Consider the following 17,781-nt stretch of genomic DNA (forward strand, 5'->3'; position numbering starts at 1 on the left):
TCTAGCCTAGGAAACCATAGGAAGACAGAAAGAAAGGTCTACACACCCTGGGCTGGGAGTGCAGTATGGTGGAAGTGGCACTTCTATGGGCTGTGGGTCAACAGTAGCACCCAGGGACAAGGTAGGGGACTGAATGAACACCTAGTCAGAGAAAGATCCAAGAGGATGCCTGAACTAGCACTGGAAGCAAGACTGGATGCCATTTGGCAGCTCTGTTGTCCGTTACTTAGTTCCAAGTCACATATCCAGGGTAAAGAGGAGCAGTTATAGTCATGAGGAAAGAGAAGTCCTATCTGGGTAAGGGCCAGAGTGCAGACCAAGGAGGTAGTGACCAGACTTCTCTGTGGATCTCATCATATTAGAAGCACCAAAACCTTACATACCCCCAGATCAAGCTGTAAAAGTAGCAGAAGGACATAAAAGACAGAAGCTTAGGCTGGTCATTCCCCAACCCAACCCTCCAAAGCAGGGTAGAGCACAACCCTAATATAAGGTCCAAAATTAAGAAGTAAGCAGGAAAAATGAACAATTTTTTAAAGAAAGTTGCCACAAAAATTGCTATGGTGATAGAGAAGCTCAAGACACAAACTCAGAAGAAGACATTGACTTGAAGACATCTACAAGCAATGCTGCAAAGAAAAGTTCCAATTGTACACAAGCCCAAAAATAATTCATAGGAAAACTAAAGAGATTTTTTTAGAAGAGCAAAAAATGACTTTAAAAATTAAATGAGAGTAGTAGGACAAAAAATTGGGGAAAGAAATGAAAATTATGAAAGAAAATTATGAAAAGAGAATTAACAGCTTGGTAAAAAGAGGCACAAAAATACTAAAGAAAAGAACTCCTTAAAAAGCAGAATTGGCCAAATGGTGAGAGAGGTATGAAACTTCACTGAAAAAAAGAATTCCTTAAAAAGCAGAAGTGGAAGTTAATGACTCCATGAGCTATCAAGAAACAATAAAATAAAGTCAAAAGACTGGGAGAAAAAAAAAGGAATATCTTAAATCTCTCATATGACCTGGAAAATCAAGGATTAGGGAGATCAAGATAAAGGAGAAATAACTTAAAAATTATTAAACTAGCTGAAAACCATGGTAAAAAATAGTCTAAACATCATATTTCAAGAAATTATAAAGGAAAACTGCCCAGATACCTGAGAACCAGAGACCAAAGTGAAGTGGAAATTGAAAGAATCTAGCAATTAATTCTTGAAAGAAATCTTAAAATGAAAACTCCCAGGAATATTATAGCCAAAATTGAAAACTGCTAGGTCAGGGAGAAAATAAAGCAAATCAGCCAGAAAGAAATAATTCAAATGCTGTGGAGCCACAGACATGATCACACAAGATTTAGCAGTCACCACTTAAAGAAGCAGAGGTCTTGGAATATGATATTCTAGAACACAAAGGAGCTAGAATTACAACCATGAATACTGCAGATAGCATCAAACCGTGTAAGTGGTTTTGTAGACCTATTTTGTTGTTTCTTTTTCTTATTCTTTATTATAAGGGAAGACCCTTGGGGATAGATGGGGGAAGAAATGTAGTTGATGAAAAGCAAAAAATATCAATGAAATTATTTTTAAAAATTTTTAAAGATAAGATAAAACTCTAGTGAACAGGGAAAAAGATAAGAAATACATAAGTCTCAAACCCAGACTCTGAGGCCAACTCTCTGTACAATACATCATGCTGCCTCTCAGAGAAAAATGGGCTAGATTTAAATCACTGACATGCCTCAACTGCAGTTTCATTTTTTTAAAAAAAGATTAGCGTATATTGTCTGATCTGTGAAAATAAAAAACACAATGGCAGAAAACTAGAAGAAACACTGAAAAATAGAATAAAGTGATCATTTAGAAATGAGAAAGCCCACTCTCTGGAGAGAGAATGCTCACTTGGTTTGGAACCATGTCTGACTCTCAAGGCCCCATCACCCTCCACTAGTCCTATAGCAGGTCTATGCTTGTTCTCACTGTGAGCACCTCAAGGCTAGATGGCCAAGGATTCCATGACATGATATTTCTTGCAACTGCCAACTTCCTTGTTTGCCTGTCCAAGGAGGACCTACAAGCTGTCCCTCCATTTAACTGCAGCTTGGCTTATTAAACTACTCCTCTCTTTTCCAACTACATGTCTGTGTCAGGCTAGATTTTCTTCATATACTTTGAGCAAACAACATATCACAATAAAGTTAATGTGGAAACAAAAATGAAGACCAGCTGTCTTCTATTAGGCCAGACATTAAAGAAATTTGCAAAAATATGCAAAACATTGCCACTTTTCTCATTATTTTTGTTTGGAAAAATATAGTTATTTTTCACTTAAAAAAGATTATTGAGGATCCCCAAAGAGCATTTGCCATATGTGGGTTTTATCTAACAATATTTACTGTATTAAAAACTAAAACTGATAAATTTTTACTTATTTATTAATTTGCTTAAAAATAATAAACCCATTCTCTATTAACATAAATAACATTTTTAATCATTGCCTTCTCTAAAATTCAGTCACTAACTACTGGTTTCTTCCTTGCAGCTTATAAATACTCTGAAGTCTCTTCCATCCTTAAATTAACCCTCACTAGACCCTACTATGCCCCCAAGATATCACCCTATGTCACTTCTGCTGTGTCTTCAAAACTCTTCAAAAAAGCTGTCTATTTCATTTCCTCCCATTCCTCTCCTTTCACTCTGTTCTCAATCCTTTGCAACTTGGCTTCTGACCTCATAACTCAACTGAATCTGCTCTCTCCAGGCCTCGTGGCCTTTTCTCAACCGTCATCTTTTTTTTTTCTCTCTACAACATTTGACAATATTGATGACTCTCTTCTGGAAAATTCTCTCTTTTCTGGGTTTCTGTGACACTCTCATCCTACTGGTTCTCCTTCTGTCTACCTAAGGCTCCTTCTCAGTCTCCTTTGCTAGATAATTATCCACATTCTGCTACCTAACTGTGGGTATACCCCAAGGATCTGTTTTGGGTCCTCTTCTCTTTCTATGTTCTCTTATTTGGCAAACTAATCAGCTCCCACAGATTTAATTGTCAGCTCTATTGCTGGTGACTCCAATCTACCTCTCCATTACCAGTTACTCTCTTGAGCTCCATTCCTTCATCACCAACTACCTGTTGTACATTTCAAACTATATATCCTGCAGGTGTCTCAACATTCAACAAAAAGAACTTTTTCCAAAAAACCAATTCTTGTCCAAACCTACCTATTTCTTTCAAAGGCACCACTATTCTTTGAGTTTGCTAGGTTCATATCCTCAACTGCACTCACCGCACAAATCCATTCAGTTATCAAATCTTGACATTCTCCCTCTCCAACATCTCTCATATCCATTCCCTTTGCTCCAATCACATAGTCACCCACCTTAACCCCTGTTCAGGCCTTCATCGCCTATTTCCTGGACTATTGCAATGGTTTCCTAGTTAGTCTCCCTACCTCAAGGCTCTTTCCTCTCCAGTTCATCCTCCAAATAGCTTAGCTGCTAAAGTGATTTTCCTAAAGCATACGTGTGACCATTTCACTAACACACTCAAACATTTCATTATTGCCTTAAGGATCAAATAGAAACTCCTTCATTTGGAACTTAACACCCTTCATGACCTGGCCCCAACTTATTTTCCTCATCTTATTATATATTACTTCCCTCCCCACATTCAGTGAGCCAGAGAACTTGGCTGTACCTTTTTACTGACAGTCCTCCTTCCCAAACCCATGCCAGAAGGCACAACCCCCTCCCCTTTGCCCCTTAGAAGCTCTTGTTTTTTTCAAAGCTCAGTTCACAGACCACCTGAAGCCTATCTGCATGCTTGTAGTACCTTTCCCAAAATTATCTTGTATTTGTTTTAGATCTTACCCAATACAACACAAGCAACTTGAGGATAGTGACTATTTCATGTTTGTCTTTGTTATCTCCAACATATCACATGGTAAGTGATTCATAAATGCTTGTTGATTTGTTGAAAGATGCCTTCCTGTTTTATACCTCTCTTGATGTTATCGATGTTCAGTGAATCATCTGTGTATTCACGTCTTTCATAGACCTTGGATAATGTCATCATATGCATGGGAAGGGCCACGTTGAAAAGATCTTCAAATCTGCATTTTGATCCACCAAATTAAATACATACAGTGATCTTAAATTGTCTTCATCTCCCAAAGTAACCATTTGACCATGATTATGTGGTCTGTTATAGAAAATTACCTACAAAATGTTACTTAATATCTTTTCCTATTTTCATTATTATATAATTAATGTTTGCATAGACCATTATGAGACTGTCGTATGGAATTTTTAGTCAAATTTTAAAATTTGATTAATTAATGGGGCTTTTCTTCCCAAAATATGCTGAAATAAGGATGAATAGGGAATTAATTTATACAAGATACAGCAGCAATTTTCTTTTGCCAAAATCTTTTATAAGCTTCAGCAACAATTTTCTTTTGCCAAAATCTTTTATAAGCTTGACACAGATGTTGAACAGCTGGGGTTTTGTTCCTATTCATTTGTCTCCAGGGGACCTGATGTCATAAAATAAATTATTGCTTATGAATCTAACAAATGCAACATTTTAAAGGGGTGTTTAAATGTTTTCTCCTAGGTTGTACTCCCTTGATACATGCTGTCTCTGGTCGTCAAGTTGACACAGTGAAACTATTGCTGAAGATGGGAGCCAATATTAATACTCAAGATTCCTGTGGGCGCACCAGCTTATCACTGGCAACTTATGAGGTATAACTTTATGTCTATCACAGGAAAAGAGAAGTCAGAGGCAATACAGGGGGAAAGAATTAAAGTTATGATGGATGTGTAGCAGTAAGAAAGTTTTCTTTGATTTATATAAGCAGCAAATGAAGAAAATTTTAAGTTTTTTTCCTAATGTTGAGGGGTAGCTAAGTGGATAAAGTGCTGGACCTCTACAGAAACCAAGGGAAGCATTTAAATAGGAAAAGCCAGGAGGAATATGAGGGAGTACACCATCCAATGAGGAAGCAGATTGTTGTAGGTTAAAGAGGCATACACTGCTGGCCCTGGAGTCAGGAAGATCTGAATTCAAATCCTGCCTCAGACGCTTACTAATGGGCAAGTCATTTAACTCTTGTCTGCCTCAATTTCCTCAACTGTAAAATGGGGATAATAATAGTATCTACGTCCCCGGGTTGTTGTGAGGATAAGATAATAATTATAAAGTGCTGTGCTAACCTTAAAGCACTATATAAGATGAAATACCATCTCCTCAGAAGTGTCATTATTGCAGACAACCCAAAAGGCAAGAGAGAGACATATGGCCAGTGTGAGGAGACTGTAGTCTATTACCAGCAATGATTTGTACATTTGTACTACAGTAGTTTAAACGACATTTTCAAGGACATGACACTAAAAGAAAAGACATGAACTAGTCATATATATAAGAATGAAAGGCCAACAGATGAGCAGCTTCTAGATTGTATTAACTCCCCTCCCCCCTCAAAAAATAGAAAAATAACCAGAGGAAGGCGTCTCACTGTTCGAAAGGATATTCCATAGGTGGTATACAGAAAGATACAGATACGAATCACACCAGATGAGAGAAGGGGAATGGCCATGAGCTGCACTAGTATCAGTAATATCCATATTGGTGTTATTTCAAATTCATCAAGCTTTCAAACTAAGTCATACTGTGACTCAATCAAGCATCTACCATGTGTCAGGCATCGTGCTAACTAAGCACGTGACAAATATTATCTCATTTCATTCTCGCAACAAACCTGTGAGGTAGGTGCTATTGTTATTCCTGTTTTAATAGCTGGGGAAACTGAAGCAGACAGAGCTTAAATGACTTGCCCAGTGTCACACATTTAGTAAGTGTGAGACCAGACTTGAATTCAAGTTTATGGTTCTTTGAGAATGCACAGCTTTAAATCAGCAGAGTAATAGAACACATTAAAGATAGAAACAAAAAAAAAATGGCCAACCTCTCAGTTACTTGCATTAATGGAAAGTATTGACACAGATGCCTTTTTTTTTTTTTGGTTCAACACTGCAATGTATGATATGATTCATGGCATATGTGGTACCCCATCTGGGTTCACTTACCCAACTCTCACATACACTGGCAGGCAAAGACCCCGGAGGATAGTTGACTACTTTTCCCTTCAAGGGAAATCTTCCTGAAAGGCTGGATTTTTATTACTACTGCTCATTGTCCCCATCTCATGTGCTCCTCCTGTTGTTGATTAGTCAGTTAATATCAATTACCCAGAACCAATTAGCTTTTATAAAAGGGTGTCTACTAAGTAGGTATATCAAAGAATTGATTACAGAAATATCCTTCCATATGAGCAGGCATACTGTCCTTTCCTACACAGACACACATATGATGTCCATTGGGACATTGAGTGGGCTCAGACTTGAAGTACAGTGGTCTCAGAGCAGTCCTATGGAGAAGATGCATGGCTGATAGGTATCCCCCGGCCCTGAAGCTCCTGCATCTTTTCAGAGTCTCCACCAAGCTCTTTTCTAAATGTGCCATCATTCATGGACAATTTGCTTTCTTGCTTGCAGGATGCAGTATCTTGGTTACTGGGTTGACTTACAACTGGGCTGAGTCAAGCAGGTTGCTCCTCAGGGTTGGGTCCTCACCAGACGCAGCCATTGGAATATTGAGATATAGGCTCAAGTGACCTGTCTTGCTGACTACAGTTGCTGAATCCCTGATGGTTCTTCTTAACTTTCAAAGCTCCCGGGGCCATTACCTGATGCAGTTCATCTCTGAATACTCAATCACCTACAATCAATACAGAATAAACACATAAAGTAAAAAACAAACAACAACAACAAAAAGAAGTACCATGTGTTTATGGCCACATGGCAACCAGATAGGGAATAGTGCCTGCTCTCCCTCACCTACCAATCCCCCTCACTCAAAATTGTCAGAGAAGAGAGTGAGGGAGTAGCCTACTCAAAGCTTTTGTAAACACACTCTGTTCTGGCTCAATTTTTACTACGTCATTATGTTTCTTCTTGGCAAGCCAGAAGACATTTCATCACCACATTGTCACTCTTGACCCTCAGCTACGCATGGCTAGAAACTAGATCCCCAAAGTGCTGCATATTAAATTGGCAGCAGATAGAGAATATTGCACATGCTCTGTATAACCCAACAGAAAGGTTATATCCACGCTTGCTCTGAAGCTCAGCACCTCACTTATCAGCTTCCCCTCCTCTTTATTCCTAGGTTTACCTCCTCAGTCATAGTTGATTTAAACTAATTCAGGGAATGAAATCTAATTTTATAGGAGCTGGATGGAAAAAAAACTTAAGAGTGGAGAGAAAGGGCAGAAGTGAGAGAGGGAGAAAGCTTAGGAGCATGCTAACTAGCCAAAGAAAACTGAGTAAGCTGAGGATTGAAAAATTATCCCAGATAGCAATAATGCAAATAATTTATATGTAACAAATTTGGATTAGACTGTTATATACTATGCAGATAAATCAAGTGAGCTTCTGATTTTTTGGAAAAAATACTGAATTTCAGTAACTTACAATATTTACAAAAATATTCCAAACTATGAAATATATATGCAAGATCTGTGTCTGTTCAAATGCTGTAAAATTTTTGAGATTTGAAGCATATTCTAAACAAAACAAAGGGCTTTCATGTTTGTTCTCTTAATTATCTATATTTGTTTCTCTTAATCAATTTTATGAGGTCATTTGTTTGACAAAGTAATTTAATGAAAATTTACCAAGATGGGGGAGATGTATGTACATCTTTTGTTTTTATGTCATCTTCATTTCCAAATATATCCCATTCAGCAAAAATTAGTGATAATATATGCAATGTTCTGTGCTCCAGATTCTCCACGTCTACAAAGATGAGGAGATACATTTTCTCTCTTTTGGGGACCTGAGCTTTGTCACTACAATTAAATAGTGTTCAGTTTCATTGTTATTGTTGCTCTTTCCATTTACCCTGTTGTAATCATTATGCATATTATTTTTCTGATTTTCCTTACTTCCTCGGTATTAGGTCACACGTCTTCTTAGGCTTCTTAATAGTCTTAACATGAATTCTTAACATTTGTTATTCCTCAATGTATTCCATTACATTGTTGTATCACTACTTGTTTATTACGCTAATCAACAGACATCTATTTTTTGCCAATTCTTTGCTATTATGAAAAGTGATGTTATTTATTAATATTTTTGCAGCTATGGGTTCTTTTTCCTGTCATTTACCTCCTTGCTATGGTATTGCTAGCAGAGGGATTTCTGGTCCAAAGACTAGGGACTTTAGATACTTTATTATCACAATTCCAAATTGTTTTGCAGATAGGTTGGCCTGACTTACAGGAAATGTGTATTTTTATTGCTGCTATTTTTGCCATCCAGAAAACATATCTATTCACTCATTTTTCTGATACAATTATGAAACCTTTGACATTTTTTACCTTCTCTATACTAGAATGGAAGAAGGCAGGAACCTGATTTGGAACAGAGTAGAGAGACCTTGAGGTATTTTTCTAACTAAAGGTTAAATTTTAACTTATATCTGTTTCTTTCCATCTATTGATAACTTGATTAGTGACCCACACCCTTTCAGATAAATGTAGCAGGGATTACTATAGATGAATGGCATCATTCTAAAGGGTAAGAGGATATATTACTAAGGGGTAAACCCACCTCAGTGTTTTGCTATCTCAGCCAAGGTATCCAGGCTTGGAGCAGAAGTACTTTAAAAAGAAGCTTCCTAGTGCCCCATTAGATTGTAAGCCCTTTGAGGACAGGGACTGTGTTTTGCCTCTTTTTGTGTCCCCACCACTTAGCACAGTGCCTGGCATATAGTAAGTGCTTATGACTGATTGATTGATTGCCTTTGAACAGGGCATTTTGCAACCAGACAGGGCATATTTACAGATAAGAATCCTAAGCAAAAGAATGAGAAACAGATAAGAGAAAGACAGAGGCAGAGGGAGAATGAAAGACAGACGGAAAGAGACAGACAGAAACAGAGACACAGAGAGAAGGCATATTATGGTATTATGTGGTCATTGGTTTATTCTTTAACCTTGTCCTCTGTCTTCCAGGGATGGCTAGAAGGCTGTGTGAGTCTGCTCAGAAATGGTGCCAAACAGAACATTGCAGATAAAAATGGGCGCCTGCCACTACATGCTGCAACTGCTGAGTCAGATGTGAAGTACGTACACGTGTTTAGATGGAATTGTTGACAAGAGTGTCCATGAGGTCACCTAGTTTGTTCTCATACCACTGGGGAAATCCCAATCCATTCAAGATAGTTACCTCCCCAGAGAATAGACTCTATAGTCAAAGATCTTCCCTTATCTTCAATACGTTCTGCCAAATATCTGACCTAAGTACCTCCTGCTACTCTTTCCCCTTTGTCCTGCCCGTAGTAGACAGAGATCATACCATCCCCCAAGGTAGGGCAATCCAAAGTGATATCTTTTGTGGGATGCATGTACTCCAACGAATCATTGATTTAGGCATTCCTTCTAGTGGTGAAGACCAAGACCTATTTCTACCATCTCATCCTATGTCATTCTTGTATGGGTTGGGAGTGGGGAGGAACGAGGGGGTCTAGAGCTTTGTTTCATCAAGATGGATACCTCCACATGTAGAAACTTCCTCCATCAATAATCAGCAACTCACGTTACTTATAATATTAGGGAGTTGTCTGAGTCATTAAGAAGTTGAGTGACTTATCCAGGGTCACACAGCCAGTTTGTCAGTGGCAGTACTCAAACCCAGGTCTCCCCGACTCCAAGGCAAGCCTTTTATCCACTATGCCACACTTACTCTCTTTCTATCCATGTCCTCCAACAAATCCTTGGAGGAGGATTATCATGTTGGGGCCCTTACTCTAGGTCTTTTTCATATTCTGTGCATACTCACTCAGGTTGTCCACCTCTTAATCATTCATCTTTGTTAGCTGACCAACCCACCTCCTTTTTTAATCATATATTTCCTTGGTGATATCTATCTTGCTACTTCTTTTACAGAAGGTGTAATATCTAATAAGCTGCTGCCTACTTAAACTCACCACGTCTCCATTGCCTTCTTCTTTGGCAGTTGTTACATTCTGCTTCTCAGTTAGATGGCATCATTTGAAGAATATTAGTGTTTAAAAAAAAAGATGGAGTTTTATGTTAGAAGGCATAAAAAAAAAACCTATTTGTGGACTAGACTGGGCAAAAAGCTTTTGTTGTTATCAAGTCAAATACTGGCCATCACCATACTTCACCCCCCTAGGTTCTAGGCCCCTTCACCTGTCATCTAGGCCTGATCTTAGACAAGTCCTTCAAAGCCCAGCATGACAGTAATTCATTGGATCAGCCATTCCTTAAAGGCATGCCCTAATTCCTACTGTTGAAGGATAACATAGAAATAGTCTTTGGATTTGGAATTAGAAGCCCTGGATGCAAACTCTGCCTCTATTTCCTTACTACTGGTGTGTCTTTGGAGAAGTTAGTTCTTCTCTGGTAATGTCCTCATCTATAAAGTAAAGGAATGGGGTTAAAGGAAAGGGACTTTTATGGTCCCTTCTAGCTCTAAAACCTATGTTTTCCTCAAGGACACACCCCAACCTCTTACCTGTCTTCTCTGATCTCTAACTGTGAGATAACACAATGGTGAAAATATATGATGCCCACTTCAGTTCAGACCCAAACCTTAAAGATAGGACAGAATCAGACCAGAATCTGGGTGTGAGAGAAAGCAAGATTCTCACTTGGCTGGGTTCCCTGGAAAGAGATCAAAAGATTTCTCTTCTTTCCTTCAGTCTCTCATAAAGAAATAAAAGGACTAGGGGGATTCCAGGACTATTCCCAGGGTTTGCCAGTTGTTATCATTGGAACACACAGAAATAACAGGAAGATAGAATTTCTCCAAAGCTCACCAAAATGAGGAAGCTTAGAAAATAGGTTAGAACTACAAACAGCTCTCCATGAGAAAACATGGTTAGGGTCTGACTCCTTCCTGATGAGTGATTTAAAAAAATAGCTTTTCCCGGCAATAAATAAAAAAATTGCAAAACCAGACTCCTTCCCAGCAATGATCTTAAGCAGATGAGTTTCAAATGTACCGTTTGGGTGTGTACTACTCTGACTTACTAGACTTACTAGGTGGCTCCTTACCTGCTTTTATTCATTCATTTACTCAACAAGCATTTATCAAATGCCTACTTTGTGTTAAGCATGTTCTAGAAACTAAAAAAAGTCCCTGCTTTCAAGGAGCTTACATTCTACTTGGGGAAACAATTGTGTACATAAATAAGTAAATACAGAGTCAGAATAGTCTTGTCAGCAACAATACAATTCATTCTAAACTTATGAGTGACCACAGCAGAAGGTTGGCCTAGTACAGACAGAATTGGAACTCAAAGTCAGCCATTAGCTAATTAACACACATCATTCCACAATGTTCTCTCTTGACACAGAGGAATCATATTGAAATCTACTTTTTCCTTTAGCCCAGGGATTCTTCATTTTTCTGTGTGTCTTGGAACCTTTTGGACGTCTGGTGGAAACTATGGACTCCTCAGAATAAGGTTTTCAAATGAATATGAAATACATAGAATTACAAAGGAAATCAACAATATTGAAATAAAAATGTGATATTTTTCCAATCCAAGTTCACAGACCTCCAATAATCTACCCCAAGTAAAGAACCTCCACATTACACTTAGTATGATTATTGTGATACCAGTGATCCTTGCTCAGAGGTGAGTCACATAGGTAATACATGCAAAAGATCAAACCTGAAACCTCAGTTTCCCGTAGTGGAAGATCCCTGACACCACACCAGCTCTCAGGCTACCTTTGGGGCACACAGGTACATCTACAAATCCAGATTCATGTTTACTGTAAAAACCACATTGTCACAGTAGTTCACCGAAAATAATCCTTACTGAAATGATACTGATAAGCAGACTGTGCTGAAATTCAGATCTTCTTGCCTTCCTGGGGTGGGAATTTCAGACCCACTTTAAGATCAGTCGTCCCTTAAGCAGCCCCAACAGTGACCTGGAGAGAATTTCATAGAGGCACAGAGTGAAGGAACTCGTAAACCAGAGCCCAGGGAGACTCCGCAAAGGAGCTCTTTGCTTTAGGTATCATTTTTATTCACTGCATCCAACTGCTGCCGCTTATCAGAGCCTTTCAATTCTAATGCAAGCACTTGGCTAAGCTGCAAATCAAGGCATGATGTAAGTGAAGCAGGGGGAAATGATTTATGAAAATGTAAGAAAGGGTTTGCAAATCAAAGGAGCAAAGCTCTACTCTTTGAGGCCTCTATGAAGACTTCCGGCTCACCACCTTCTTGCAGACTTTCCACAGTTCAGCCTCACCCTGGCTTCTCTTGCTCATTACGTGGTACACTCAAAAGGCATCAGTAAAAGAAAGCATGCGATGTCACGAACTAAAGACCACAGAGAGACTAGGGCCATGTTGTACAACACTGAACATGCTGGGATTGGAAAGGGACCAGTGATTCTCTTTAACAGGAACCCAAGGGACTCTTGTGAAGAGTTTTCTAGGGACCCTCTGGGTAGAAGGCTAGTCTTTCCTTCCAATGTGCCAAAAGTTCTACTCCTTTTTTCATTTATCTCATTAGACCTAAAAGGAAAGAAAATCATTATTTGGGATTTGGGTGCTCAGTTACTGAAGATATGGATAGAGTTCTATGCCTATTACAGCATGTTTCATTAAAGTTGATTCTTGAACTGCCTGTGTGATATGAGTAACTGCCAGGCAGAGCTAGGATGAGACAGCAGGCTTGGGGACTGGTTTTTTTGTTTGTTTTGTTTTTTAGTGTGGCACAAAACTGGTCAATCACGACGATGAAGCAGAATGTTAACACCGCCAGGAAGGCCAGGAAATTGAGTTGTGGAAGCCAAAGGCAATAATTATTGCCGATACCCCAGTGAGGGCATCAGACTTTCTCCCACTTTGAGTCTGCCATGGATGATGTATAAAAAAAACAAGAAGAACCCAGTTTCTGAGCTGGTGTTTCAAACGTAACAAGAAAGTCACATGAGACTGAACAGGACAAACCTTGTCATAGTTCTAATAAGTCTGGCTACCTAGAAGGCATTTTTTGTGTGTCTGTACTACTTGTATCTATTCCTTAGGAAAGTCATGCATAGGGCATTGCTGCACAGAAACAGCAAAGGGCACCAGAATGTTGACTCCTTTTCATGAAATAATTGATAGCTGTACCCTGGATAACATCTATTTTCTCAGGAGCGTGTGTGTCAAAGATTGGGGGATCATTAGAGTCCATGGTCACAGGACCCTGAAAAAGAGGATAGAGCAAAAAGATAAATAGAAATGGGCTACTGCCAGGATGCTTATAGATGAGGGACTCATAGCTACCTGATATTCTGATCCTATATTTATAGCCTTATACTGAAAACAGAGAGTGAGGACTCGGCTGACAAAGTCCCATCATTGACTCTGTACCTGCTGTCTAAAAATTGCACTGTTGTGGGGTTTATTTGCTACCTACCATGTTTTAGGTCTGGAGACTGAACAGAGTTTGAGAAGTGCCATGACTTGGTACTGAGGGTTGGCACTGAGACATAAGAAGTGACACTGTTGAGCCATACTAGCATAAACATACCAGCATGACACTTTGAGAAATACTGGACACTTTACACACGTGGGCATTGAATTGCTGAATAAGGCTGTTCCTCCTGAACAGAGGCTACAAACACAGTAAGCATACCTGGAGGCACATCAACCCCATGAGACCTTCCAACGTTAAGTCTGACTTACGTGAAAAAGGTTATGTGTCAGCTTTCCAGGGCACATCTATTTTTGCTAATCCTAGGACTTTCCCCAGAACAGTCTACTTTGCTCTGGGGCTGCCCCAAAGAGCCTATCTGATCATCTTTGAGGAACAGACTTTATCCTTCATTACCATCAAAGCAGGGCCCAGGCTGAATCCAAGGCAAACCCCTCCTTTTTCCCATCACCAATTCTCTAGGCTCCCAGGGTGCCCATATATTAGACCAAAGCCAGAGATTCAACATTGGACAGTGATTAGGAAAGAACGTGGCCTCCTAAGCTCCCTCCCATATTCAAACCCAAGGTGCGGAAACAGCAGCTGTTGACCTGAATCTGTGAACTGGAAGTTGTAATGTTTCACTAACTGTACTTCAGTGGGGCAGATCAGAAAAGATGTCACAGAGAGGGTGGCACTCAAGCAGAGTTGTTGCAAGATCAAATGAAATATGTAGAGCATTTTGCAAACTTAAAACACTGTATAAATGTTAGCTCTGCTACTATTGAGCTTTAGAGCATTCCCACAATTCTAAGAGGCAGAAGTGAAGAGGAGGTACACTCCAGGCATGAGACACCACTTGTCTGAACGCCCAGAATCAGGAGATGGGACGCTGAACTTAGGGAACAGCTAGCAGTCAAGTTTGGCAAATGGTGTTTGTAGGGGAATAATATGAAATAAGGCAGAAAAGTAGACTGGAGCCAGATTGGAGCTGGGCCCCAGATTGTGGAGGGTCCTACATGCCAAGAAGAGAAATGTCTATTTTATCTCTAAGGCAACAGGAAGAGCTACTAGAGTCTTTTGATTAGGGGAGTGATATGGCTACAACTTTGTCTAAAGATGATTAACTTGACAGCTTTGAAAGATGGTTTAGCAATGGCAGAGAGATGAGAACCAGGGAGAAATGCAATAAGCTATTATACTAGTTTTGCCAGCATCAAGTAGAATGAGTAGAAATGGTAGAACACTCACCAAGCATGTATGAGGTAACAGGAATAATGCCTGTATTCTCCAGCGTTATTAAATGGAGTGAAACAGTGAAAAGAAACCTAAATTTGTAGTCAGAAGACCTGAGTCCAATCCCGGCTCTGCCACTTCCTACCTGAGTAACTTTGAGCAAGGCCTTTACCCTTTCGGGCCCTCACTCTCCTCCAAGGTCATCCACTGTGTCCAGGGCCATCATCAGTTGTCTTGACCTATGTCTTGCCATTGGGCTCTGATGACTCTGAAGGAGATAGTGAGGCTGATGACTTTGCACAGCCATGCCTCACTTAAATCCATTTCACATGCATCACTCTCCTGATGTCACTGATCCACTTTGAGAATGAAAACCAAACAACAACATCCGTAAAATGAAAAAGTTATACTAAATTTACCTCCATGGTCAGTTCTAACTCCATGATTGGGATCATTATAAACTTGTTTGACGTCATTGTTTGAGAATACATTTATAATGATAGGACTCCAATATGAGTCACTTAAGGTTAAGTGGTCCTAATGCCCACGGAAACATGTAGTCAAAACAGACTTGAATTTTTTCACTATTAACTCTGTGACAGGTGGATAAGGCCTGAAGCTTTTTGATTGGATGAAATCTTGACCTTCTGCAGGGGCCTTGAATCATTCTCCTGCTGCCTTTAGCTAATGGTAGATCCTCCCACCAGTTTGTGGTTCCGTTAAAGAAACTCCCCCTACCTAAGTTCCCCCAAGCCTGGTATATTAGTAAGGGACCCCAAGATCCTTTCTACCACATGTGGATCTGACATGGAATATCCCCTCCTACATCTGGTAAACCCATCACCTATTCTCAACCAAGCCCATTCTTTGGGTATGTAATCTTGTCATCTAAACCCCAACCTTGATATGTTCCCTCCCCAACACATATTTCTTCCCCTCAGGCTGAGGTGAGTGTCTGGCATACAGGGACAAAGCTATTAATTTATATTGCCAAGTAGTGTATGAGTTTGCCTGCTTGCAATAAAGCTTAACAACAAAGCTCATGATTGTATCATTTCCCTGAGTTCCAAATTTTCTAGAAATTTTCAAACGCAGGCATTTGCTTTAACCCAAGCCTTGAGAGGCCAAATAAACCAGTGATTTTATGATCCTTGGATAGTGGCCTTTCGAATGAAGAGAAAGGTGTAGATATGAAAGATGTGGAAGTAGAATCATGAGACTTGACAAAAAGCTGATTGAATGTCAGAGAGAAGAATCCAGGAAGACTTCAAGGTTGCCATTTTAAAATTTTTTTTTAATTTTTTATGAATTTTATTTTTAATTTATGGAATAAAACAAGCATTTCCATAACATAATATAATTTTTTGAAAGATGATTGCACGTGAAACTGAAAATCTATTACATAAAACTTGCTATAAAGCGAGAGTCTGGTGGCTTGGCCTCTGTGGCTGGATCACCCACATGTGCCAGGCCACTGGTTTTCCCATCACACAATCCATAGCCTAACCCTATTCTCATCATGGCCTCCACAGCCCACACCCTTGCTTCTAAGTACACAGACGGGGCCCTGGTCTCCTATCAGAAAGCAGAGAAACACTCCCTGGGTTTGCTTTTAACTCAATTATGTTCCCAGCGCCACCTTTGTACACAGCTTCTGAAAGCACATGACCCAGTTTTTTCCCGCAGTGTGTTGACTATCATTTCCTGTTTGATTTTTTTCTCCTCACAGACTCTTAGCAGTGCTGCTACAGCAATCAAATATCAGCGAAATAAATCACCAGGATAATGAGGTGAGCCAGCCCTCTTCTGCACCAGCTGTCCATTGGCTTAGGAGGGGTTAAAAGGCCCTAGCGAACAGCTTCACTTTCACTTGTGGCTTTGCCCTTAAGGTGTTGTCCTTGTTCTTCTCACCAGCTGCAGACCATATGGTGAAGGGGAAAGAACACTAGATTCTAGACTCAGAGACAAGTTCAAATCCAAGCTCCAACATTTCTGAGTCAGCTCCATAATCGGGGACAATTCCCGTCAGCTCTCTGAGTCTCCACATATAAAATGGGAATAATGATGCTGGCATTCACTCCCTCCCAGGGTGGTTGTGGTGAAAGGCTTGGGAAGCTTGACAGTAGCTAGGGGAGTAGACAGCAGGCCTGGAGTCAGGAAGACTTGAGTTCAAATCTGGCCTCAGACACTGACTGGTTATGTTACCCTGACCAAGTCACTTAACTTCTGTTTGCCTCAGTTTCCTCCACTATAAAATGGGAATAATAATAACAACTACCTCTCAGAGTTGTTGTTAGGACCAAATGTGATAATGTTTGTAAATTGCTTAGCACAGTGCCTGACACATAGTAGGTGCTATGTCAATGTTTGCTGTTTATAGTACAATCTAAATGTGAGCTATTATTGTTACTTCAGAAAGAATGAGTTGTGGTATAGCAGAAAGAACATTGGCTCTGGAGTTGGAGAACCTAAATTCAAATTCTCCCTCCCTTACTTCTTACCTATGTGACCTTGGACAAGTCATTTAACCTTCTTGGGCCTCAGCTTTCTCATCTGAAACATGAAGGGGTTGGATTAGATGGTCTCTGGGTCCCTTCTGCTTCTAAATCTGTGATCCTATAATTTCTCCTTTGAAAGAAAATCCTCATGTTCTAAAATGAATCCTCTATACCAACCATATACTGGCCTACACCAGTGCTTAGGAGTTTCTAGAATCACTGACATTGTTTCATTTTCTTGTGGACACTGAGAAATAGAGATATAGGCCTGAGTCTTTTGCTCAGAATCTTCGTCCTTCCAACTATTCTGATTCTCTTGATTTCAGCAACTTTGCCAGTGTCTATGTGTCTATATGAATGCTAATAGGTAGTCACATATTAGGTCAGTGGGGTGTATGGGTCATTCAAGGGGCACTAGCACCTCCGGTGTGAGGACTTGCCAAACTCTTTTCAGGGCTGCTCATCCACCTTTCACCCAACTCTCAAGCTGGGTGGCTCCAAGAAGCTGCAACACATGCAGCGGCCACACCTTGATAA

At 39.9% G+C, this 17,781-nt stretch overlaps 1 protein-coding gene across 1 annotated transcript in view; it reads left to right on the forward strand.

The window, feature by feature from the left end:
• Positions 1-17,781, forward strand: part of ANKRD55 (ankyrin repeat domain 55) — a 110,493-nt gene that overhangs the window by 22,790 nt on the left and 69,922 nt on the right. The window contains 3 exon segments of the mRNA XM_078153194.1: positions 4,611-4,741; positions 9,076-9,185; positions 16,476-16,536. Of these exon segments, the coding sequence (XP_078009320.1) occupies positions 4,611-4,741; positions 9,076-9,185; positions 16,476-16,536 (302 nt within the window).

Source organism: Phascolarctos cinereus, unplaced genomic scaffold, assembly GCF_003287225.1.
Source record: "Phascolarctos cinereus isolate Bilbo 61053 unplaced genomic scaffold, phaCin_HiC Scaffold_4;HRSCAF=312, whole genome shotgun sequence".
NCBI classification, from domain to species: Eukaryota; Metazoa; Chordata; class Mammalia; order Diprotodontia; family Phascolarctidae; genus Phascolarctos; species Phascolarctos cinereus.